The following is a 25,184-nucleotide window of genomic DNA, read 5'->3' on the forward strand; positions in this document are numbered from 1 at the left end:
GGGCTGTTGCCCAGAATACAATTGAATGGTGATGTTCATTTAAATCCTTGATGCTGAAACTAAATAAAACACTGTAGCTGTGTTTCTGTTAAACATTTATTTGTCAATTCTTTTCAATTTCCCCAGATTTGGGATCTGATGTCACTTTGGCTACATCTACACTGCAGTGATCTGTCAACAGAAGGTACTGTTGGAAAATATCTTCCGACCAAACTTCTGTTGACAGATTGCAGCCACACATGAAAGTGGATCATTCTGTCCATTCGCTGTCAACAGAGAGCAGCCAGAATGCCCCGCCGCTCTTTCAACAGAATGGCCAACCGGAGGTGTAGCAGACAGGTCTGTCCAGTGACCCAGAAGCCCTGTCTGTTGACAGTGGGGCTCCCCCCAGAGCATCCACATGGCTGTTTTGTCAACAGATTCTGTTAAGAAAGGCATTCTGCCTCATGTGGGGGGAGGCAGAAGACTGTCAACAAAAGTGCCAAGTTCTGTCGACAGTATGTCAACAGAATGCCTTTTTACAGTGGACGGTCTGTGAGTTTTGTTGTAGAGAGAACTCTCGAGTGTAGACGTAACCTTTCTATCTCTTCTGCTACTTGTTGCTATGATTGCTGCTGCTGTTCTATAATTTTTCTGAATACCAGTTGTCTGATGAAGGCCTGCATCTTTGCCCTTGTCTATACTACAGAGTTTTGTCAATAAAAGTTATGCCACTTTAATTAAACCACCCTCGCATGTCCACGCTGTGCTCCTTTTGTCAGCAGTGTGCCTCCACACTAGCAGCTCTTGCACTGAAGTGGAGAGCAGTGGACTGTGAGCAGCTCTCCCCCCGTCCAACTGACTGCAGGGTGCTCTGGGAAGGGTTTGCAGTGCCTCATGGGGCAGTACAATTTAGAACCACCCCTATTTCCATGATCGTCACACTAGTGCATTGAATTCCTGTGAATAGATTGTTGCTTCTTAAAAGGTTTTACATCAAGGGTCAGCAACCCTCAACATGGGTAAGAGTAGCGCACAAACCGATTTTCATCAGTACATGAGAAGGGAGCTCAGCCCACCTCTCCCTCCATGGCCCCATGCAGCTGGGAGCTTGCTAAAAGCCATGCCACGTGCGGATTAACAAAAGACCAGCTAATGCTACTAACCACCACCTAAATGGTAAAGTTCTGCATCTTTATTTATTAATGAAGCTGTTGTAAGTAGGATTATTAGTGGCTCCGAAAAGTATCACTGGCATTCAGACCATGCATAGAGGTTAAAATATCAAATTTCCACACTGCACCTCAGAAAGGTTCCCTGTTTTACATAATAGTCAGTGGTTTGAGCATTGGCCTGCTAAAGCCGGGGTTGTGAGTTCAGTCCTTGAGGGGACCATTTAGAGATCTGGGACAAATAGGTTTTAAAAATAAAAAAATCTCTCAGGGATGGTGACAGGTCTTGCTGTGAGTGCAGGAGATTGGACTCGATGACCTCTCAAGGTCCCTTCCAGTTCTGTGAGGTAGGCAAGTGTATTGTTTGTTCAGCATTTCTTTGAAAATGTGGCCTCTTTTTTACCTTCTTCTCAGATGCTTGCATTTCTGAGTGAGAACCCTACCAGGTGAATGTAGCCAAGCAAAGGATGAGATTCGATTCTCTCTTCCAGAACAACAAGAAGTCTTGTGGCACCTTATAGACTAACAGATATTTTGGAGCATAAGCTTTCGTGGGCAAAGACCCGCTTCATCAGACGCATGAGTGGGGGCTGGTTTCAGAGGGGTATTTAAAAAGTGGGGTCACAGTAAGAGGGAGGGCCAGAGCTGACAGGTCTATTCAGCAAGGTGGAAATGGCCCAGTATCAACAGCACTTATCAAAAGAGGAAAAAACAAGTCAGATCAGATGGGGGATATGAGCCTTTGTCAGAGTCTAATGGGAAGATATTAGCACCCAGAGCAGAGAAACTGCCTTTGTAAACTGCGAGCCACTCCCAGTCTCTGTTTAATCCATTTAATCCAAATTGAGAGATTACTGTATGCATATTTTGTGTCTTAAGTGTAGACTGATACACTTAAACTGGGACTAAGTTCCAAACCCAAATATGACGTATTAATCTCTTAGGGGGACAAGTCACTAGATGGGGGATTATGAGCTACACTAAATGAGTTATGTGACATCACACAGATGAATTTTTAGGGTGAAAAACTTTTATTCAGTCAGTTCAATGTGACTCGATAACTGGGACATTCTTTTTGGTTGGGTACAAATTTTACATTTAAAATTAAGCTGTCAATTAAAATTTTCTTACTACATTTCAAAAAATGTTTAGAACCAAATTTTTAAAAGGCCTTAATCCAGCCTCTGAACAGGTGCTGGAAATTTTTTGTGTGCAACTTTATGAATACCCTTTTTTCCTCATATTCACATTTTTGACCCTCTCTTTTCTAGTTACATGATTACTGTGGGAAGAAGCCATAACTAAGTTCAGAAAAAATGATTTAACTAAAGTGTTTGTTTTCTCATTATCAACAAGTTTCTTCTTTTCTTTTAAACAGGGTTCTAATCTCTACAGGCCTGTATGGATTGAATTTGTGTTTACTCATTGCTGCTTCTGGTTGTCATTCCACCAGTGTATTGTGGGAATGGTAGTATTTCAGTTACATAAAAAAAAAACCCAACCCCAGAGCTTCACTATTGACAGTGAGGGTTATTCTGAATAATATGGAATGCTCTGAAATTAGTTGCTTTATTCTGAAATAAAAATAGAATTACCTGTTGGCTAATCTCTTTCATACATATGTACAAAAATCCTTTGTTTCTTCAACAGATTGCTTGGTTTCTACAAAGGCATACTCCCTCCTATCATGGCTGAAACACCCAAAAGGGCAGTAAAGGTAAAATACTGTATTTCCTTCTTTTAAAAAAAGTTTCACAGTAACTAACATTGTAACAGTAAAACATCCAATTTGTCCTTCACCAAAGAAATGAGTTGACTGATGTTACAATCTTATGTTAATTAAGCTACGAACCTCTGGTCTTTACTTAGAAAAAGCTGTGGAAATTGTGCCTGATTAAAGACTGAAGCCTAAAGCTTTTTATTATTAGGTGCCTAGGTAAGCCAGATGCAGTGATAATTTGTTCTTCAGTAAAGTCATGCAACACAATATTTTACGCTAAAATGCTTTGCTTTTTGTAGCTGTTTTACTTCATTGTGAATCCTCACCAATGTGCAAATTGACTTATCCTAGGAAAATATTTGTGTATGAATGCAAACATGATAGAAGGAAACATTTAGTAAACATTATGCCAGTGCACGTCAAGTGCCCTCTTCCTGCTGTTGTCCTATACTGTGAAAATAATCGCAAAAAAAAAAAAACCCTCATGTATCCTTCTGTGTATTACTTTTAACCACATGCATAGATACAATTCTCAGCCCTGCAACCAGCTGTTATGCTCTTCAGCTCCGTGGAGGTAAATGTACACTGGCATATCAATTTGCTTTCACTATTAAATGATAACTTTATTTGTTCTCATTTCCTTCCCTCGATGCATGTATTGATTCTACCACTTTACTTTGATTAGGATAATTTAAAACCTTTCACCGCGTAATGATTGATTTTTCTGCATTTTTTTCTTCAGTTGAATGTGACGATGTCAGAGGACTTCCTGTGCCTAGTGTTTTTTTACTGGATTTTCTGTCTTATTGGTATACTTCCCCAAAAGGGCCCAATAAATCTAGATGTTAGTCTGCTGACAGTCATTACACAATGTTTGCTTTCCCTTATGTAGGTTTTGTGTAAAATAATAGACTATATCATATAATCATATGCAATCCTAATCATATAATCTTCATGTGTGTGTATATTTATTATATTATAATTATAATTACTATATAATGTTAAAGAAGATCACTTGTTGGTGTCTTTCACTGTTCCCTATAAGCTAAGCCAGCAGCATATGTTTCTATTGATAGTGCATATGTGTAAATACCTCAGAGCACATATTTTTTTTCTGCTCATTGATGTAAAAATTAGAGGGAACACTGCTGTCTTTTGGATATCAGCATTATTTATGCAAGTGAGGAAATCACAGCCTCTTAAAATTGTAGACTGTAAGAAAAAGGAAAAAACGATAGCCATATTTAATTTGGGGGTGCAGTAATGAATGTAAAGTTGAAATTCTGAAACTCTCTTAACGTGGGTAAAGTGCTTTTTTCCTGCTCATTAATTTGGTAGAAGATGAGGAAGTCCATCTTACAGTTGCTTCTGAGTGTCAGTTTATACTTAGTAAATGCCACTGGGCTAGATTCCAATATTGCCAACCCAAATCATTCAAAAGTCATGTGTCAAGACAGTCCCAAAAGATGCGATTTGGCTTAAAAATCATTGCATGTTAAATAAATGTGGGGATCTTTCTGCTTTCTTCCATTTGAGCTGTTGGGATTCACATTTTCTACATACTTTCTGTAATCAAGAGAGCTAAAACTAATATGGCTTTGGTTTTGTTACCTGAAGGCTGAGGTGCTGAAATACCTTGATTCTTGGTGCTGTGCTTCAAGAAAAACACCAAATATCACAAGGACTTCCAATCAAATTGTGAGAATTGGCAATGCTGAGATCCTTGGCTTCTGCTAAATTCCTCTGCCTAGCTCCTGTTGGCATAAAAAGGCCCTTATGCTGTCTTAATGCAACAGCAGTATTCCACAGAGGGGGTCACTTCAGTGCAAGGAGGGGTTAAGAGGACTGGATTGCAGTACGTTCCTGAGATCACGTCTGATGGAGCAGCTCCTTGCAAGCAGTCATGAGCCAGTACAAGCTTTTGCGTCCTGTTGAGAGCTGTGTGAAACCAACAGAGATGAAGCTAAAGAGAATCCAAATAGATTCAAAATTCCTTTAGCTGTTCTAGGATATGAACATGAAACATCAAAGGTCAGTGGTTTCTTAGATTCGTTTCTGTCCTTCCCTCCCTCAGCAACCCCCACTCACTCTAACAGGTCTGAAGTTACACCGATCCCATTTAGAACAAAAATCAGTCAAGTAGCACTTTAAAGACTAGCAAAATAGTTTATTAGGTGAGCTTTCGTGGGACAGAGCCACTTCAGACCATAGCCAGACCAGAACAGACTCAATATTTAAGACACAGAGAACCAAAAACAGTAAGCAAGGAGGACAAATCAGAAAAAGATAATCAAGGTGAGCAAATCAGAGAGTGGAGGGGTGTGGGGGAAGATCAAGAATTAGATTCAGTTAAGTATGCAGACGAGCCCCTATAGTGACTCAGAAAGTTCACATCACGATTTAAACCACGTGTTAATGTTCCGAATTTGAACATAAATGTCAATTCGTCCACTTCCCTTTCTACAAAGGAGCAATAATTTCTTTTCAGTAACACACATACCTTGAGGTCATTGACAGAATGGCCCATTCCATTAAAATGTTGACTAACTGGTTTGTGGATCTGGAGTGTTTTGATGTCTGTTTTGTGCCCGTTGACCCTTTGTCTAAGGGAGTTAGAAGTCTGTCCAATATACAAAGCACCTGGGCATTGTTGGCACATGATGGCATATATGATGTTAGTAGAGGGTTAGTAGAGTACCATCACTGGACCTAATCAGGTTACTCACAGAATCACGGGCACTTTCTCATGCTCCTCTACTAACATCATATATGCCATCATGTGCCAACAATGCCCAGGTGCTTTGTATATTGGACAGACTTCTAACTCCCTTAGACAAAGGGTCAACGGGCACAAAACAGACATCAAAACACTCCAGATCCACAAACCAGTTAGTCAACATTTTAATGGAATGGGCCATTCTGTCAATGACCTCAAGGTATGTGTGTTACTGAAAAGAAATTATTGCTCCTTTGTAGAAAGGGAAGTGGACGAATTGACATTTATGTTCAAATTCGGAACATTAACACGTGGTTTAAATCGTGATGTGAACTTTCTGAGTCACTATAGGGGCTCGTCTGCATACTTAACTGAATCTAATTCTTGATCTTCCCCCACACCCCTCCACTCTCTGATTTGCTCACCTTGATTATCTTTTTCTGATTTGTCCTCCTTGCTTACTGTTTTTGGTTCTCTGTGTCTTAAATATTGAGTCTGTTCTGGTCTGGATATGGTCTGAAGAAGTGGGTCTGTCCCATGAAAGCTCACCTAATAAACTATTTTGCTAGTCTTTAAAGTGCTACTTGACTGCTTTTTGTTTTGATAGTGTATAGACTAGCACGGCTTACTCTCTGTTACTATCCCATTTAGGTATGCTGAGTTGTGAGACTTGGTGATTTGGACCACCAAATGCACACAAAAAACTGTGAAGCTTGAGCAGTAACTAGGAAACTCCAGCTTTTCTCTGTTTACCATCTGTGAGGGAGCCTCAACAGGGGGAACGTCCCTTTACTGGTTTGGTCGTGAATACTGTTCACAGCTCCAATTGTACAGCAAGGGTGACTTGAATTATGAAACAACTACACTGATCAAAGATCGCCAAGATAAGCAAAGAAGGCAGAGCAGCTGCTGACAAGAAAAGTAGCATTGTCTTCATGGACTCCTATGTTAGCTGGATACATCTATTTGCATGCAAAACACCACTGAAACCAACATGTTCTGATGAAATATTTTATTTAAACATAGATGTCAGAGACCCAGGCTCACCTTTGAAGAGACTAGATCCTTTGTCAGTCTTTGTCTTTTTCTCTCCATCTCTCTTTCTTTCTTAATTCTCTAAAAAGAAAGCTGGTGTATCTGAAGGGTAAATATTTTATAAACTTTATAACTCTAAATTAGCTAGGGCTTGGAGAAAAGAAATGAGTAGTGCCACAACAGTGGTTAACAGATGAACTTTTTGGGCAAATGTATTTTGTGCATCTGTTCCCAAACATCTTGTTTCAAGCATACTTTTACCTTAACGTTATTGAGACATATGGTAAGTACTTTGCCTTTTTTTCTGTGTAATGTGATTTTAAGTGTATCTTTGCCAGATGGGCCATATTGGTTATTAAATATATCAATGCATATATTTTAAATATACATATCTTTGGATTTTGTGAGGATAGGTATTATCTTAATAATATCATGTGGTAAAATAAATTACTTCCCTCTATGTTATTAAAGGCATGTTGGATGCTCGTCCGCTTCAATAACCTGTCTATTTAGGTAGAGCCTTTTGACAAAATTATTCACACACAATCGTTTTGAAATGTCCAACTAAATTTTGAATTGAGTGTTATTGGTTCTTATTATTGTTCTTTAAAATACTCTACTCACTTAATACAAAACAGAGTTGCTATTTTTTATTAGGATTTTAGGAAGCTATCAATAACTTAAGGTAAAAATGTTAATACCGAAACTTTTCTAGGTAGTATGTTTCTTCCTTTCCTGTGGCCATTTCATTGATCTGAAAGACTATAGAAAACATTAAAGAACAGCAGAAATTCCATGAAAGGTGGGAAGGAAAGCACTTTGTAGAAAGAAATTGGAGAAAGAATAAAACAACTTTACAATAATAAGAAATTAATTTAATTCATTATCATAATGGACCTTGCTGTACTTGACATTTTTCCAGAGATTTTGTTTTATCATACAAGCACAAAAGACTCTGGAAATTATGGAATACTGCACGAGAGAAGTGTATTTCATGGTTATTTAAATTATCAGTAAAGATAGTTATAGGTTTATGCCTAACACCTTTATCTTGTTTGATTATTGGCAGACCTATTGCATTGATCTTAAACATATTTGCACTAACTATGTGCTGTAGATTGCTGTTAAGTCAATAGAATGTGGCAAGCAATTAAATTCTAGTAGCTGAATTCTTTTGCTGTGAGATACCAGTCATTCTGTTGAGAACAGAGAAAGGGATTTGTGTCCTGTGGCTGGAATATCAGGTTATAACATTTCAGTTTCAACAGTATTTGTGTCATCCATATGTAATATGCATTCTCTTCTAACTTCATGTTTAGCATCATTGTATTAACCCGTTCATTTCTGGTTCTGTGTTGTACCTGATGTGGTTCCAGTAATTTTCCACAGAAAACAGATCTGGTTCATAAATGCTACTGAACTTGCTGCTGCACAAGGCCTTGAGTCATGGAAGTCCCACCTCACCAGGAACAAGTTGAAATGCCAGTGTAGTATTTACTGCCCATGCTCTAGTGACATGTATTGTAGAGTAAGATCTGTTTTTATGCAGAATTCTGTGAAAGTGGTAAATTAAGCCCCCAGGGAACCAGGCTGTCTCCCTTGGCTGTTGCACGTTACAGGTCAACCACCTCCTTGTGTTTAACAGGAAAACACCAGACCCCGTGTCTCTCAAGAAACATACATCAGTTCTGGACACATTTCCCATTGCTTCCCTTGACATGGCAGAACAGCTTGGTTGCAAGTGAGGGGAGGAACAAAAATCCTACACAGAATCTTGGCCTTATAGCTGGAGTTCAGCTGAATAGCTGTCCCAGAGGTGCCACGTGGGCTTGAGCCATATTCATGAAAATAATGGCTTGCTAGGGTACGTTCAGCACTATCACAGGAAGAGTGGCCATCAGTCAGGAAGTAACAGGTTGTTGGTTACTCATAGTTGGAAGGTGGGTAATTGGTAGCTTTTGCCTTGTCTTTCTGATAAATGTTCATGAAGACCCAGGATGAAAAAATTTGGAAGGAACACTAATGGACACTTTTCTAATAATTATGGGAAACTCAAGTCTAGTGAACTTTATATAACTTCTAGACCTTGCATATTACCTTCCTTCTCAAAAATGTAAATGCATGAAACCTATATGGAATATTATTTGTCATATTTCTAGGTTCCTGAAACTTGGTCTTTCTCTTGCCCTTTCTATACTGTAAATTTCTATTGAAAATTTCCCTGTCCTAGCTCATCATCCTAGCAGGAGTTTACACTTCTTCAAGTAGTTACTTTGGATTTCATCAGCCAGAAACATTAGTTCATTAATTTCAGCAGTACATTTGCAAGTCTAATACTAAGGGAAAAATGTAGATGACTTGGAACTTTCTGAATTTACACCCAAGTTGGGAACTGTGTCTGGAATCCTGTCTCCATTAGAGTCACTAGGAGCTTTGCCATTGACTTCAGTGGAGTCATGGGTTTGGCCTGTGTTTTCTTCTTATAACAAGGCCCTCCCATTGTTCTGCTGTTGAATCTAAACACAGGACAACTAATGTGCTGAAAAATCCAAGGGAATTTTTAGGTGGCAATGCTTATCACTCATTCTTTGGTGGCTCATTACATGAGGTGCAGGAAAAAACTAAAATTCCCATCTTTCCCCTCAAGTTACAATGTAAAAGGGCACTGACTGTGAAACTGACCCTCAGAGCAGTGTAGATGCTCAATACTTCTGACCAGATGCTCAAGCAGCAGTAGACAATTCTGTGCAAGGCTTGTTTATAAATGAGGATAAAAATTGGAAGAAAAATATCAGTTCATGGTAGAAGGCTGCAAAAAGACACACAAACTTCCATTCTTCAAATTCTACCAGTTCGCATCTCTCAGATGAGAAGTAATATCAGACAAAAATGGAAAAAGTGTTGTTAATTTATTATAGAAAAGATTACCTTGTCTGTGACATGCATAAAAACATTTGAAAATTAGCTGTTAGATTAAGGAAAGGTTAGTAAATTGAAAACAAGAAGTATGTATTTCAAATCTTTCGTTATATACGATAGCTTATTGCCTTTAATTCTGTTTGTGTAAAGATTGTGCACTATTTACTGATGACATCATTTGAAGGGTCCAGTTCTCCACTGACTTGTAGTTTATGTAGTCATTTATACTTGTGCAAAGTGTATGCAATGATAGTATTTTGTACTTCCTTTCCATGTGATTACAGAGGATGCAGGACAATGGCAAAGTAGTCCTTCATTGACTCTTTTTACTAAATCAGATAACTTGTAATAAAATATTCTAAACATTTCTGTGTTTTAAAAGCAATTGTGTTTATGTTATAGTTTTTCACCTTTGAACAATACAAGAAGTTACTAGGACATGCTTCACTGTCACCAGGATTGGTAAGTGCAAATACCTAAAATTTGAGCTTTCATTCATTAAAGGATATGTTGGGTGGGCCAAGATGTTTAAAGTGATGCCAGAGTGAAATACAACAGAAAACCCATGCCCGCTATCTGAGTTGCAGATAGCAAAAGTGAAGGTGTGGCATAGAATACGGGAAAAGAGTCCAAAAGCTAATGTATAATGTGTGGTGTCCTGGAAACATCAATAAATTATTATAGTAAATGTATTTCAGGTGCAGCATGTTAAAATGTGGAAAATCTAGATTTGTGAAAAAATCAAAATTTCAACGTTCTTTTCATTTTGAAGTGGTCAAGCCATTATTTTTAGATATTTTCAGAATTATATTTATCAAAGATGCTAATGAAAATGTTATAGAAATGAGTATTACATTTTTATTTACCAAAACCCAGCTTTTCATTAAAGGAAACTCTTACAAACCTTTTCAGGAACTTTTTCAATAAAAAAATGTCAATAACCATTTTCTATAATTTTTCTGTAATATTTGCAATAGAAATTTTTAAAAGGGCGCAATGTTATTTTCAGGAGAAAATGAAGAATGTCAACTATTTTCATGGCTTTTTACAAAAGACTATTTTAATAGAAAAGGTTTTGTCTGAAATTTTTCAGCCAGATCTCCTTTCGGTATTTCTACTTTTAATCTCTTGACTCCTGTCTATTTAAAACTTGGCATGCATAAAACACCTCACACTTTGCAGAGACACCTGTGTTCTGTTTATAATAATCCCTGTATCTGAACTTGAAGCCAGGCTAAAAATGTGAATTATTTGGCAAAAGGTATGTAATAAATAATAAAACCCTGAACATCTGGAGCATAGATTTTGTAGGCAGGTGAGTTTGGGATGAGAATTCTTTTTTACACTTTTGATTCCTGGGATGGAAGTTTGAGACAAAGAAATTATATGGTCACTTGTCTTGTAAGAAGTGGTGCCCTGTTTATGACTGTATTATTCCAGCTAAATGGTGCAAAAAAAGAGAGGAAACCTTTAGTTTATCATTACCCCCAGGTACTCTCCCTCTGACATAACATGACATTGCCCTTCTCCTGCAGGAACCCTTCACTTGGCACTTCCTTCTCTGAAATACTTCACTAGTGCTATGGTCCTTTGCAGTCTTCTCATGTTGTCAGCAGACACCTTCTTCCTTGATGTACAATGGAGAAGCTCTCATTTGCATTCCTGCAAAGACGAAAGAGCAAGCTTCCAGTTTATTATGTATTGCCAGCCTTTTCCAAGACCAGCGTACTGAAAACTAGTAAACATTCAGCATACGTGTATAGCAACTCGACTAGGCAGCAAACATCCCAATATTTTTGTAATGAATAATTACATTTTCATTACATTGCTATTGTTTTCTGTTGCAGTTGGGGCTCTCTTATGGCTTAAATGCCATAGACGTGGTGGAGGGGGTGAGGGACAAGGATCCTAGAGGATTTTATGTACCTCCGGCTGAAGTTAGTGGAATACCTCCATGTGCCTTTGAAAGGGAGAAACAAGTGTTTCCACCCTCCTTCCTCTTGGCTTCAGACTGAAGGGTTAGGGCCATGTTACCATCCCATGTGGGGAATATAGTTTCACTGGCCGTGGTGGCAGTGTTATGGGTGTGCGATGGCTGGGACTCAGATTGCCCCTGTATAAGTGAAAAAAGGACTAAAGGCTCTTGCCGTCCTCTCCTTCCTTGAACATTCATTCAGCATTAGCCCTCATCTGTCCCCGTGAGAGCTGAATGTTCTCCTGACTATTGCTTTCTTCCCACCACAATTATTTTCCTGTTGTAGCTAGTACACTCTATATATGATGCTGTGTGTATATATAAATATGGAGATACACCTATCTCATAGAGCTGTAAGGGTCCTCAAGTCCAGTCTCCTGCCCTCACAGCAGGACTTGTCACCATCCCTGACAGTTAGGTTTTGTTTTTTCTTTTTTGTTTTTTTTGGTTAAATCTATTTGTCCTGGATCCTTAAATGGCCCCCTCAAGGACTGAGTTTACAATCCTGGGCTCAGCAGTTCAGTGCTCAAACCACTGAGCTATCTCACCCCTCAGAGAGGTAGAATACAGGAGGGGCCTTATAAATGGCTGGCGGTGGAGATTTAATGAAAGATTGGGGGAAAAAAAAAAGAAATAAACAACCCAAGATTAACTATTTTGAATTTTAACTGCTCTGAATATTTTGCTGTTGATTTTCTAGGAGGATCAAAGTAAACCATCTTTTATCTTTCTAAATATGGCCTATTTTATCTGGGTGCAAAGCACAGGCCTTACTTAGGATCATACTATGACATCAGTTTTTGAGCAGGTAGGGTGGATTCACCCCTGTGAAGGGGGCCAGCACCAGCCTTCTGCACCATTTAAGTCCCACTTAAGCCTCCTCAGGATTGAAATTTGCCCATAGAGAATTTTCTTCCTAAGTGAGCATTTTGCTTATGTAAATGCTTCACAATTTAGCCCAGAATATTCATTACTTTTGCTATATTTTAAGTGCATTTGATTTAATGCTGGATACACAGACTTTATAAAGCATTGCATAGCTAAAGCTATATTTTAAAAACCCAAAATTATTATTCATTGCAGTCAAACTCCACCCAAATATAACATGGGAAAATAATTTTCCCATGCATTCGTCTTAAATCAGTAACACAGCTTTCCTTCCAGCTAGAGAGAATTCATTGTTGATAGGACTTTGACATTTTATTTTGAATTTTTGGAATGTGGTTTTGGTTTTTGGAATTTCTTCTTCATGAACTGTCAACATCTAATCAAGGGCTAAAGCTGTTTAGTAATGGTATACTGCTGCTTTAGTGTAGGTCTCTCTATTTTCATCATACTCAGCTTCATCATGTGATGTATGGCACTTTTTACCGCGGTGCACATGAAAACTTGATTTTTAAGTATTGACTGATTTAATTTCCCTAGACGTTTGCCATTGCTGGCTTGGGATCTGGATTAACAGAAGCGGTTGTGGTTAACCCTTTTGAAGTAGTAAAGGTTAACTTACAGGCAAATCGGAATGCTTTCACCAAGGTATGGTAACTCTTCCATTCATTTTTCAATACTTTGTTAAGTATAAGAAATACTTTACAGTTAATGTTAATATCCAATCAGAATCTCTGGGCTCATTGGAGAAAACTTTCTGGGATTGTTTGGGTGAAACAATAGAATTCCCCCGAAGCAGTGCTGTTTTAACACTGGAGGGTTAATGGTGGAATAAAAAACTTTGCTAATAAATAAATAAATAAGGAAGTACATAGCTGCATATTAGGAGCTAGATGCTTTACTTCTTTTTATGGTACTCTTACAACACTCATGTGTGATGTGAAATATTGTTGTTCCCATTTTTTAAATGGGGAACTGGGGCATAGAAAAAGGTTAAGCGACTTGCCTAAGGTCACACAGAAAGTGTGACAGACTGGGGGCTTGAAGATGCCTCTTGTCTCTTAGATTAATACCATAACCACTAGATTCTCCTTCCTCCATCATCGGTAGGGCTTCAGAGAATACTGTAGGGAAGAAAAAGCAATTGGGAAGCTGGAAAGGTGATCCCTGAGAAGATTTTTCACTGTCTCTTTCTTGCCTGGGATGGTCTATAATGTGAGAAAGTCGATAACAAGAAGTCCTGTTGCACCTTATAGACCAAGAGATATTTTGGAGCATAAGCTTTCATGGGCAAAGACCCCGCTTCATCAGATGCATGAGTGGGGTAGGGGGGTTCAGAGGAGGACTCAAAGACGGGGTTCTCAGTTAAGGGAAGGGCCAGAGCTCACAAGATCTAATCAGTCAGGGTGGAAATGGCCCGTTATTGGTAGTATACATCAAGAGAGCAGAAAACAAGTCAGGTCAGTCGGGGGGGGATGTGACCCAGTGTCAGATTCTAATGTGGGGTGTGTGAACATCAACAGCAGAGAAACTGCTTTTGTAATGGGCCAACTGCTCCCAGTCTGTGTTTAATCCTTGGTTGATGGAGTCAAATTTGCAAATAAATTGCAGCTCAGAGCTTTCTCTCTCCATTTGATTTTTGAAATTTTTTTGTTATAGGACTGCTACTTTTAAATCTGTTACTGAGTGTCCAGGGAGATTGAAGTATTCTCTTACAGGTTTTTGTATGTTACCATTCCTGATGTCTGATTTATGTCCATTTATTCTTTTACAAAGAGAATGAGAAATTGTGAACCAGTATTCCAGTCTACCAGTTCCATGAACAGATAATCAGGCCTTCTTTATACCTCTGCAGACACAATTGGCCTGCCTATTCAATACAAACTTCTCCTTTTGAGTATAAATGTATTAATACCATATTGTGAGCAAACTAGTTCCAGCAGCACTAAATGGAAACACAACTTCCTATCCACACATAAATTCCAGAGACTTTATCCTCCCTCACAAGGTTTTTAATCCACCTTACTGCTCTTCTTTGTATTGAGTTATAATTAATCGTCTCCCCACAAATGAAACCCATACACCCTTCTTCTCAGCACCCCAGAAAAAGAATTAAAAAAAAAAAAAAAACATAAAAACCCAGGGATATCTCATCTTGCAATTCCTCCAGGAAATCAGTGTCTATTTTTGAAATCAAAGCTCTGTGAATTTAAAAAAGGAATATAAATACACTTATGCTTAATGAGAATGCTAACCCGACCCTAATTTTTGTCCTGTGGTTATAGCATAGTCATTCATCTAAAATTTTCAGAGGCTCCTAAATGAGACTTTCACTGCACATCTTCCCTTCTGATACATCCTGCATGCTGGGGAACAGCAACCAAAGGGGACCCTGTCAGCTCTGACCAGGCCACTGAAACTCTGCTCAACATGGGGCACAGGGCTAAGGTGGGCTTGCCACCTTCTCTGGCTTCTCGCAGCTCCTGGAAACTTCTGCCAGAAGCTTATAATGCATAACACAGGGAGGCTCTGTGCATTGACCCACTGCAAGTCCCAGGCGCACAGCTCACATTGGTCAGGATCTTCAACCAATGGGAGCCGTGGGGGTAGCACATGTGGATGTGAGGGCAGTGTATGGCACCTCCTTCTGCCCCAGTGACCTGGTGGCTGTTCCTGGGAGCCCCCGGAAGTACTGCTGGCATCACACACCACTCACCTCAGCCCACACCCCAACCCTCTGCCTCAGACCTGAGCCCCCTCCTGCACTCCAATCCTCTCACCTCCAGCTACACAACCCCAGTCCAGAGCCTGCACCCCCTCCTGGTTCCCAACTCCCTGCGTCAATCCAGAGCCTCTCCCACACACTGAATCCCTCGGTCCCAACCCCTAGTCCAGAGCCCTCTCCCACACGCTGAACCCTCATTTCTGGCCCCAGCCAAAGCCCCCCCACTGACCTAGGCCAGAGCATCCTCCTGGTCCCTCAGCCCTATCCCAGCAGGGTTGCTAACCATTCAGTAAATTCATGGATAGTCTGTAAAATAGAGCTAAAATCAAACCTCCATGAAATCACTGAGCTTTGCGGTGCAGCTGAAAAGTCCCTCTCCCTTGGCTCTGAGGTGAGCTGCATGTTGCAGGGTAGCTCCAGGGAGTCTACAGGTCTTCAGGCAGGGGCTCCCTTTGACCTGCATCTGGTTGGTGGAGGACAGCGGTTCTTCTCCACCTCCAGCTTTGAACTCTTCTTTGGCATCACTAGTGTCAGCACAGCAGCAAATTTTGGTCAGCATGTATACAACACACACCCCTGCTGGGCTCCTTGCAGCTGGGGGTGGACAGGGGATGGGCTACAGCCGCTCACAGGCTCCCCACCTGTAAGTCACAGCAGGGTTGTCACTGGTGGCGGCCTCTCGTCCCCGATGGGCAAGCAGCTCTTGGGCATCCCCCAAGCACAGGAGGACAGCCTGGACTGGGAGTGGTGGTTTGGGCCAAGGGAGTCAGTAATAGGAATAGGATTGTGTCCTCCTGCCTGGTCAACGTGCTGGGAGTCCAGCTAACTGCATTGTGGGCTCTCCCCTTCCTCCAGCCATCTGTCTGATGCCTGCTTCATGGGCTCAGGTGTTTTTGAAAAGGAGCAGGAGGAGATGCCAGCACATGAAAGGGTGTATGTGTCTGCTGATGTGGCTACCATGTAAGATTAAACGGGCATAATAACGTTGCTTTTGTGATGTATGAATAAAGGCACAGAGTGGTGGTTGTTCTCTTTTGTCTTTTTGAGACATCTTTTTATTACATAAGAATGTGACCATAAAAACATGTGGCTGTCTGTCATTTTTTTCTATACAGTTCTTAAAAATCATTTTCAGCAGTTGGCAACCTGCTTCCCTGTGATGGAGTAGGGGGAGTGCATGTGAGACTCAGGCTGGATGTATAAGAACATAAGAACATAAGAATGGCCATACTGGGTCAGACCAAAGGTCTATCCAGCCCAGCATCCCATCTGCCGACGGTGGCCAATGCCAGGTGCCCCAGAGAAGGAGAACAGAAGACAATGATCAAGTGATTTATCTCCTGCCATCCATCTCCTGCCCTTGTTCTGAAGGCTAGGGCACCATACTTTATCCCTGGCTAATAGCCATTTATGGACCTAACCTGCAAAAATTTATCAAGCTCTTTTTTAAACCCTAATAGAGTCCTGGCCTTCACAGCCTCCTCGGGCAAGGAGTTCCACAGGTTGACTGTGCGCTGTGTGAAGAAAAATTTCCTTTTATTAGTTTTGAACCTACTACCCATCAATTTCATTTGGTGTCCCCTAGTTCTTGTATTATGGGAAAAGGTAAATAATTTTTCTATATTCACTTTCTCCACACCATTCATGATTTTATATACCTCTATCATATCGCCCCTCAATCGCCTCTTTTCCAAACTGAAGAGTCCCAGTCTCTCTAGCCTCTCCCCATATGGGACCCGTTCCAAGCCCCTAATCATCTTAGTCGCCCTTTTCTGAACCTTTTCTAATGCCAATATATCTTTTTTGAGGTGAGGAGACCACATCTGCACACAGTACTCAAGATGTGGGCGTACCATAGTTTTATATAAGGGAAGTATGATATCTTTTGTCTTATTATCGATCCCTTTTTTAATAATTCCTAACATCCTGTTTGCCTTACTAACTGCCGCTGCACACTGCGTGGATGTCTTCAGAGAACTATCCACTATAACTCCAAGATCCCTTTCCTGATCTGTCGTAGCTAAATTTGACCCCATCACGTAGTACGTGTAATTTGGGTTATTTTTTCCAACATGCATTACCTTACACTTACCCACATTAAATTTCATTTGCCATTTTGCTGCCCAGTCACTCAGTTTGCTGAGATCTTTTTGTACTTCTTCACAATCCCTTTTGGTTTTGACTGTCCTGAACAACTTGGTGTCATCTGCAAACTTTGCCACCTCACTGCTTACCTCATTTTCTAGATCATTGATGAACAAGTTGAACAGGATCGGTCCCAGGACTGACCCCTGGGGAACACCACTAGTTACCCTCCTCCATTGTGAAAATTTACCATTTATTCCCACCCTTTGTTTTCTGTCTTTTAACCAATTCCCGATCCATGAAAGGATCTTTCCTCCTATCCCATGACCACCTAATTTACATAAAAGCCTTTGGTGTGGGACCGTGTCAAAGGCTTTCTGGAAATCTAGGTATATTATGTCCACTGGGTGCCCCTTGTCCGCATGTTTATTAACCCCTTCAAAGAATTCTAATAGATTAGTTAGACACGACTTCCCTCTGCAGAAACCATGCTGACTTTTGCCCAACAATTCGTGCTCTTCTACGTGCCTTGCAATTTTATTCTTTACTAGTGTTTCTACTAATTTGCCTGGTACTGATGTTAAACTTATCGGTCTATAATTGCCAGGGTCTCCTCTAGAGCCTTTTTTAAATATTGACGTTATATTGGCCGTCTTCCAGTCATTTGGTACCAAAGTGGATTTAAAGGATAGGTTACAAACCACTGTTAATAACTCCGCAATTTCACATTTGAGTTCTTTCAGAACCCTTGGGTGAATGCCGTCTGGTCCTGGAGACTTGTTACTATTCAGCTTATCAATTAACTCCAAAACCTCCTCTAATGTCACTTCAATCTGAGTGAGTTCCTCAGATTTGTCACCTAAAAAGGCTGGCTCAGATTTAGGAACCTCTGTAACATCTTCAGCCCTGAAGACTGAAGCAAAGAAATCATTTAATCGCTCCGCAATGGCACTGTCTTCCTTGATCGCTCCTTTTATATCTTTATCGTCCAAGGGCCCCACTGCTTTTTTAGCGGGCTTCCTGCTTCTAATGTATTTAAAAAACATTTTACTATCATTTTTTGAATTTTTGGCTAGCTGTTCCTCAAAATCTTTTTTGGCTTTTCTTACTACATTATGACACTTAATTTGGGAGTGTTTATGTTCCTTTCTATTTTCCTCACTAGGATTTGACTTCCACTTTTTAAAAGCTGCCCTTTTCTCTCTCTCTGCCTTTTTAACATGGCTGTTTAGCCATGGTGGTTCTTTGTTAGGTCTCTTACTGTGTTTTTTTATTTGGGGTATACATTTAAGTTGGGCCTCTAGTATGGTGTCTTTAAACAGTTTCCATGCAGCTTCCAGGGATTTTAGTTTAATTACTCTACCTTTTAGTTTCTGTTTAACTAGCTTCGTCATTTTAGTGTAATTCCCCTTTTTGAAATTAAATGCCAGAGTGTTTGACCGCTGCGGTGTTCTTCCCAACACAGGAATATTAAAAGTTATTATATTGTGGTCACTATTTCCAAGCGGTCCAGTAACAGTTACCTCTTGGACCAGATCCTGCGTTCCAGTCAAGACTAGATCGAGAATTGACTCTCCCCTTGTGGGTTCCTGTACTAGCTGCTCCAAGAAGCAGTCGTTTAAGGCATCAAGAAATTTAATCTCTGAATCCCGTCCTGAGGTGACATGCACCCAATCAATATGGGGATAATTGAAATCTCCTATTATTACTGTGCTTTTTATTTTGATAGCCTCTCTAATCTCCCTTAACATTTCAGCATCACTATCACTGTCCTGGTTAGGTGGTCGGTAATATATTCCTAATGCCATATTCATATTAGAGGAATGAATTGTTATCCATAATGATTCTATGGAACATTTTGATTCCTTTAGGATTTTTACTTCATTTGATTCTATATTATCCTTCACATATAGTACCACTCCGCCACCCGCACGACCTGTTCTGTCTTTCCGATATAATTTATATCCCGGTATGATAGTGTCCCACTGATTGTCCTCATTCCACCATGTTTCTGAGATGCCTATTATGTCAACTTCCTCCTTTGATATGAGGTACTCCAGTTCACCCATCTTATTAGACAGACTCCTAGCATTAGTGTAAAAGCACGTTAAAAAACTACCACTATTTATATGTCCGCCTTTCACAGGCGCGTTGGATTTTTTTATATGCGATTGTTTCACATCTGATCTTGCCCATATATTATTTCCCACGTTCCCTATCTGACTAACTTCTAGGGAATCCCTGTCTATGGAGCCTCGTGTAAGAGAAGTCTCCGTCCGATCCAGGTGCTCCCCCGCACCAATCGGCTTTCCCCCACCTCTTAGTTTAAAAACTGCTCTACGACCTTTTTAATGTTTAATGCCAGCAGTCTGGATCCACCTTGATTTAGGTGGAGCCCATCATTCCTGTATAGGCTCCCCCTACCCCATGTGTATGTGTATGTGTGACAGGCAGAGCAGCTCCCAGGGCTAAGGATGACCCCCTGGGGCTGTAACCTAAGCTGGAAGGTAACACCTCTGACCTGAACAAAGAGCAGGGAGGAGCTGAGCTGGGTTTGAATGGGGGGAGGGGGTGGCAGTTAGAAGCTAGGGGGAGAGACTTAGAAGGCAGCCAGCCTGACGAGGGGGGAAGCTACACCCCAGAGGGGCACCCCTTGGGCTCCTCTCCCTAGGATGGGTTGGAAGGACTGTCTCTGCCTGCTGTACTGACACCTCTGTGCTGAGCTGCGCCTCTGTCGACTAATAAACTTCCTGTTGTACCTGCTGAGAGTCACTCCTGTCTGTGGATAGGGGGCAGTGCTTGGGGACCCCTGAACCCCATCACACTGGTGTCAGCAGTGAGATACACTGCACCTGCGGATGAGCTCCCAGCAGTGTCTGACAGAGCACAGTAGAAGGAAGGACCTTCACAAGAGCCAGAGGTGCCGGAGGTGGAACGGAGCAATTTTTGGGAGCCTTGCGGTGCTGCAGCTTCTGCCGATGGGTTGATACCCTAGGAGATGGTGGGGAGATGGCTTATACCCGACTCCTGAAGGCAGACCTTGCGGGGCTGTGCAGAGAGAGAGGCCTGACCGTGGGGAAGGTGACCAAGGCCCAGCTGATTGCCCAGGTGGAAGAGAATGACCGATCCAGAGGGCCAGATCCTGTCCCAGCATGAAGTGGCTGGTCACCCCCTAGGAGCATTTCGGATTCTTTGACAGGAGCCGGGGCTTGATGCTATCAGACACACACGGTGCTCACCAGGTTGCGCTCAGCTAGCGGTAGTCCATCATGGGCAGAGTTCCCCACGGCAGAGCTGCAATGGCTGAAGCTCAAGGTGCGATTAAAGGAACTGGAAGCCCAGGAATAGGAAAGAGAGCGTGGGAGCCAGGAATGGGGGAGACAGCGTGAGCACGAGTGCCAGGAACAGGAGAGAGAGCTTGAGCATGAGCACCAGCAACAAGAGAGACAGCAGGAGGAGAGAGAGCGAGAGCGGGAGGAGAGAGAGTGAGAGCAGGAGCATGAGCGGACCATGGCGGAGACGAGATGCGAAGAGGCCCCAGCTGCGGTGAGTGAGGAGAGGACCAGGAGGCTCAGGGTGGCCAGTCACTTGGAGATGCCCGTGATGGCCCAGTGTCAGGACCCAGGGGACATGGATGGGTTCCTTACTTCCTTTGAGCAAGCCTGCAAGTTGCTCGAGGCTCCCCCAGCCAAATCAGTCCGACAGCTCACCCCCTTGCTGGGTCAGAAGGCCATAGCAGTGGTCAGCCAGCTGGAGGGGCTGCAGCCTGGGGACTATGAGCAAGTCAGACAGGCCCTGCTGCATATGTTCAGGCTGACCCCTGAGATATACAGGAAGAAGTTCCAGGAAGCTCAGAAGAGCCCAGAAGAAACCTATGTAGACGCGGTCTCCCAACTGATGTAATACTACCAAAAGTGGGTGTTCAGGATGGGAGCCCAGTTCATAAAGGACCTGGTCAAGCTGATGGTTCTGGAACAAGTCTATAAGATGTGCCCACCTGACCTGAGGGTGTGGCTCAAGGACAGGAAGCCAGGGAATCCACACAGCGCAGGGAAGCTGGCAGATGACTTCACCAAACAGCCGAGGCACATTTGAAAGTGAGTCCCGGAGAGACAGGGAGTCCCAGAGAGACCGGTTCCTGGCTATATGACAGAGAAGATCACCTATTGGGCAAGCCCAGGAAAGAGGGGCCAGCTGCCGACCCCCCAGAGGGCCAGCCAGGGCCTGGACAGAGCAGCCAGCCTAAGGGACACAGCAAGACCCGGGCTGTTATCGCTGTGGGCGAAAGGGGCATAGATCAGCCCAGTGCCCCAAGTTCCCAGACAGGTTGAGCAGGCTGGGGGCTCATGTAGTCAACTGAGTGGAGTCCCAGGAGCCAGAGGGGCTGGCGGCCAAGGCAGGTGGTGCTGATAGTGTCCTCAGCTTGGTCTGAGCTGGCCCCACAGACCAGCTCCTCGGTGGCCTAAATGCAAAGGGATCAGTTCACAGAGTGGGGGCGGGACTGCCTCCTCGGAGCAAATGTCTCATACCCCTCGAAGTGGATGGGAGAAAGGCCATGGGGTTCTGGGACACAGGCGTGGATGTGACGCTGGCCCAGCCCAGGGTGGTGGCACCGGGCTGGATGATGCCCAGTTCCCACCTGACTGTAACAGGAATCAACGGGACCCCTTTCAAGGTGCCCATGGTGAGGGTGCACCTGAAATTGAGGGATAAGGAAGGCCCCAAGGAAGTGGGTGTGCACAGCCATTTGCCTGCTGATGTACTAATGGTGGGTGATCTGGAGCACTGGCCAGGTGAACACCCTCATGCCCTGCTCTTGACCCACAGCCAAAGAAGGTGGGGGGTGCTCTCCCCAGGTTCGGGGGTAGATAGCCAGCCAAAGCCACAGAAGCCACAGGGGCCGACCTTGGGAGAAGGGGGGCTTCCAAAAACCAGGTCTCGCAGGCCGGTAGTCCTGGAGCCAGGCAGGGAAGGGGAAGTGGCCTCCACCCCTGCCCTGGCTGAAGAATTCCAGGCAGAGCTGCAGAGAGACCCCTCTTTGCAGAAGATGAGGGAACTGGCCAGTCTCAGCCCAGCTCCACCACTGGGGGAGGGCTGCAGGGAGAGATTCCTGTGGGAGAAGGGATTTCTGTACTGGGAATGGGTTCCCAGATGCAAAATGGACCCATGGGAGGTCCAGAGGCAACTGGTGGTTCCCCAAAAGTACTGGCGCAGGCTGCTGTACCTAGCCCATGATGTCCCACTCACAGGACACCAGGGGATCCACTGCACCAGGAGAAGGTTGCTACAGAACTTTTTGTGGCCGGGGGTCTTTGCAGCTGTCCGTCAATATTGCTGGTCCTGCCAGAGGGTGGGGAAGACTCAGGACAAGGGGAAAGCCGTCCTCAGGCCACTGCCCATCATTAAGGAGCCTTTCCAGAAAGTGACTACGGACATAGTGGGACCCTTCAGTAAGGCAACGCGTTCTGGAAAATATATTTTGGTGGTGGTAGATTTTGCCACATGATACCTAAAAGCAGTGGCCCTGATCTCTATTAAAGCTGACACTGCTGGGCTCTATCAAAGCTGACAGGCCTTTCATGGTGTTCGCCGATGCCTCAGACGTGGGGTTGCGCGCTGTGCTAATGCAGGTGAACGACAAGGGGGAGAGACACCCCGTGGTGTAGCTGAGCAAGAAGCTGTTACCCCGGGAGCAGAATGACGCAGTCATAGAGAAGGAATGTCTGGTCATGGTGTGGGCTCTGGGGAAGCTGCAGCCATACCTGTTTGGTTGGCATGTCACCGTGCACACCGATCACTTACTCCTGACCTGGCTGCATCACATGAAAGGGGCCAGTGCCAAGCTCCTGTGGTGGAGTCTGCTCCTGCAGGACTACGACATGGAGGTGGCCCATGTCAAGGGGACCAACAATACCACAGCCAATGCCCTGTCACGCAGGGAGGGCCACAAACTTCTCAGGTCACTCAGTTTGGTCTGGAAGGGGGGAGAGAGGTGATGGAGCGGGGGCAGTGCATGTGGGACTCAGGCTGGATCTATGTGTGACAGGCAGAGCAGCTCCCAGGGCAAAGGATGACCCCCTGGGGCTGTAACCTGAGCTGGTAGGTAACACCTCTGACGTGAACAAAGAGCAGGGAGGAGCTGAGCTGGGTTTGAATGGAGGGAAGGGGGTGGGGGTGGCAGTTAGAAGCTAGGAGGAGACAGAGTTGGAAAGCAGCCAGCCTGGCAAGGGGGGAAGCCACACTCCAGAGGGGCACCCCTTGGGCTCCTCTCCCCAGGATGGGTTGGAATGACTGTCTCTGCCTGCTGTACTGATGCCTCTGTGCTGAGCTGTGCCTCTGTTGACTAATAAACTTCCTGTTGTACCTGCTGAGTGAGAGTCACTCCTGCCTGCAGACAGGGTGCAGTGCTTGGGGACCCCTGAACCCCATCACACTCCCCAAACCCACACCTGCAGAGGGTGCCCTTGACCCCCTACACTGCAACCCTCTGCCCCAGCCTGGCAAAAGGGAGTGAGGGTAGGGGAGAGTGAGTGACAGAAACAGGGACATGGAGCAAGGGGGGGCAGGTCCTTGGAGAAGGGGTGGGGGGGTTGTTTGGTTTTGTGCAATAAGAAAGTTGGCAACCCTAGGAGCGCAGCTCTTCAGGAGCATGCAGGAGACACTGGGAGGAAGGCGGGGAAGTAGGCACAGGACATGCTTGGGGGACGAGGGTGGGAATAGGTGGGGCAGAGGTGGGGTTTTGGGGGAAGGGATGGAGTGGGAATGGGCCCTGAGAATAAGGGGAGCATTTGGGGGTCTATGAAAAACTTTAAATCAAAACAGGGGTTTTCAGATGGTTAAAGTCTGAGACCTGCTGTACTCTATATAAGATGCTATGTACTTATTCTGCAAGGATGCCATGTTTTTTCTCAATGGATTAAGGTGTCTGTGCTTATCACTTTGTGTAATTCATGCCACATGATACAACGTAATGCAATTTACCTATTAAGTTTGCTGTTAAATTTAAATAAGAACTACATCCTGTATCAAGGAACAATAGGGAATGCACACCAACAGGGTGCTGACCAGTGTGGCATTCTGTGAGACCTGACCGTCTTTCTCGAGTCCATTGATTTAAAGAGAGAGAACCACAGATTTAACACAGACACTCTGACATCACGGGACACCCCACATAGAATCACTACAGTGGTTATTTATTAGCGGCCAGAAGTTAGCAAGTGTACCACACTGGATCTTTTCAGATTTCAAAAGCTAACCAAGGTCAGCTCTGGGAAACCATCTGCTGCTGAAACTGGCATTAGGTATTCAGTAGCTGACATCAGGGTCCCTCTAAGCTGCATGGCCGCACACATGTCTAATAAGCCCCATGCAGAGACTCTGGCAGTGTTGCATCTGGAGCTGCCATGGCCAGGGGAGAGACACCCTCTCAAAGTTCTCCTCTTGCCAGCTGGAGTAGCACGAAGCTGCCGTAGCCAGGAAAGAGTAGCTCCTCCTTCAGCCCAGCCCAACCCACCTCACCAGAGCTGCCACAGCTGGCAGACAGGTGCCTCTCACCTGGCCAGGACTGCTGCAGCAAGAGGTCTGTGGGGGAGCCATCTCTTCTGCAGGAGCCTGTACCCAAAACCCCTCATCTCCAAGCCCATTCCAAATCCCACAGCCTTCACCCCTGCATGACAACCCTCTGCCCCACCACTGGGCGCCTTCCCACAGCCCAAACCCTTATTCCCAGTCCTACCCCAGAGTCTGCACCTCCAGCCAGAGTCCTCATCCCCACAGCCCTGAGCTCCCCCCAACACACACTCCAAACACCTCGGTCCCATCCCCCACCCCCATTGTTCTCTCTCAGTTGAGTTCTTGTGCAGGCGGTCAGGAGAGGTTCAGGTGCCGCCCAGCTGGTTAGCAGTGCACCCAGAGCCATCCACAGCAGGCAGCCTGTATTTCCATTGGTGGTGCACATCTGCACATGCCTTGGT

At 43.8% G+C, this 25,184-nt stretch overlaps 1 protein-coding gene across 1 annotated transcript in view; it reads left to right on the forward strand.

Moving 5' to 3' along the window:
• The window catches only part of SLC25A21 (solute carrier family 25 member 21), a 344,043-nt gene that overhangs the window by 299,731 nt on the left and 19,128 nt on the right, over window positions 1-25,184 (forward strand). The window contains exons 4-6 of the mRNA XM_074996831.1: window positions 2,802-2,868; window positions 9,944-10,003; window positions 12,942-13,049. Of these exons, the coding sequence (XP_074852932.1) occupies window positions 2,802-2,868; window positions 9,944-10,003; window positions 12,942-13,049 (235 nt within the window). The remainder of the gene's footprint in view (window positions 1-2,801; window positions 2,869-9,943; window positions 10,004-12,941; window positions 13,050-25,184) is intronic.

This window comes from Carettochelys insculpta, chromosome 6, assembly GCF_033958435.1.
Source record: "Carettochelys insculpta isolate YL-2023 chromosome 6, ASM3395843v1, whole genome shotgun sequence".
Taxonomy (NCBI): domain Eukaryota; kingdom Metazoa; phylum Chordata; order Testudines; family Carettochelyidae; genus Carettochelys; species Carettochelys insculpta.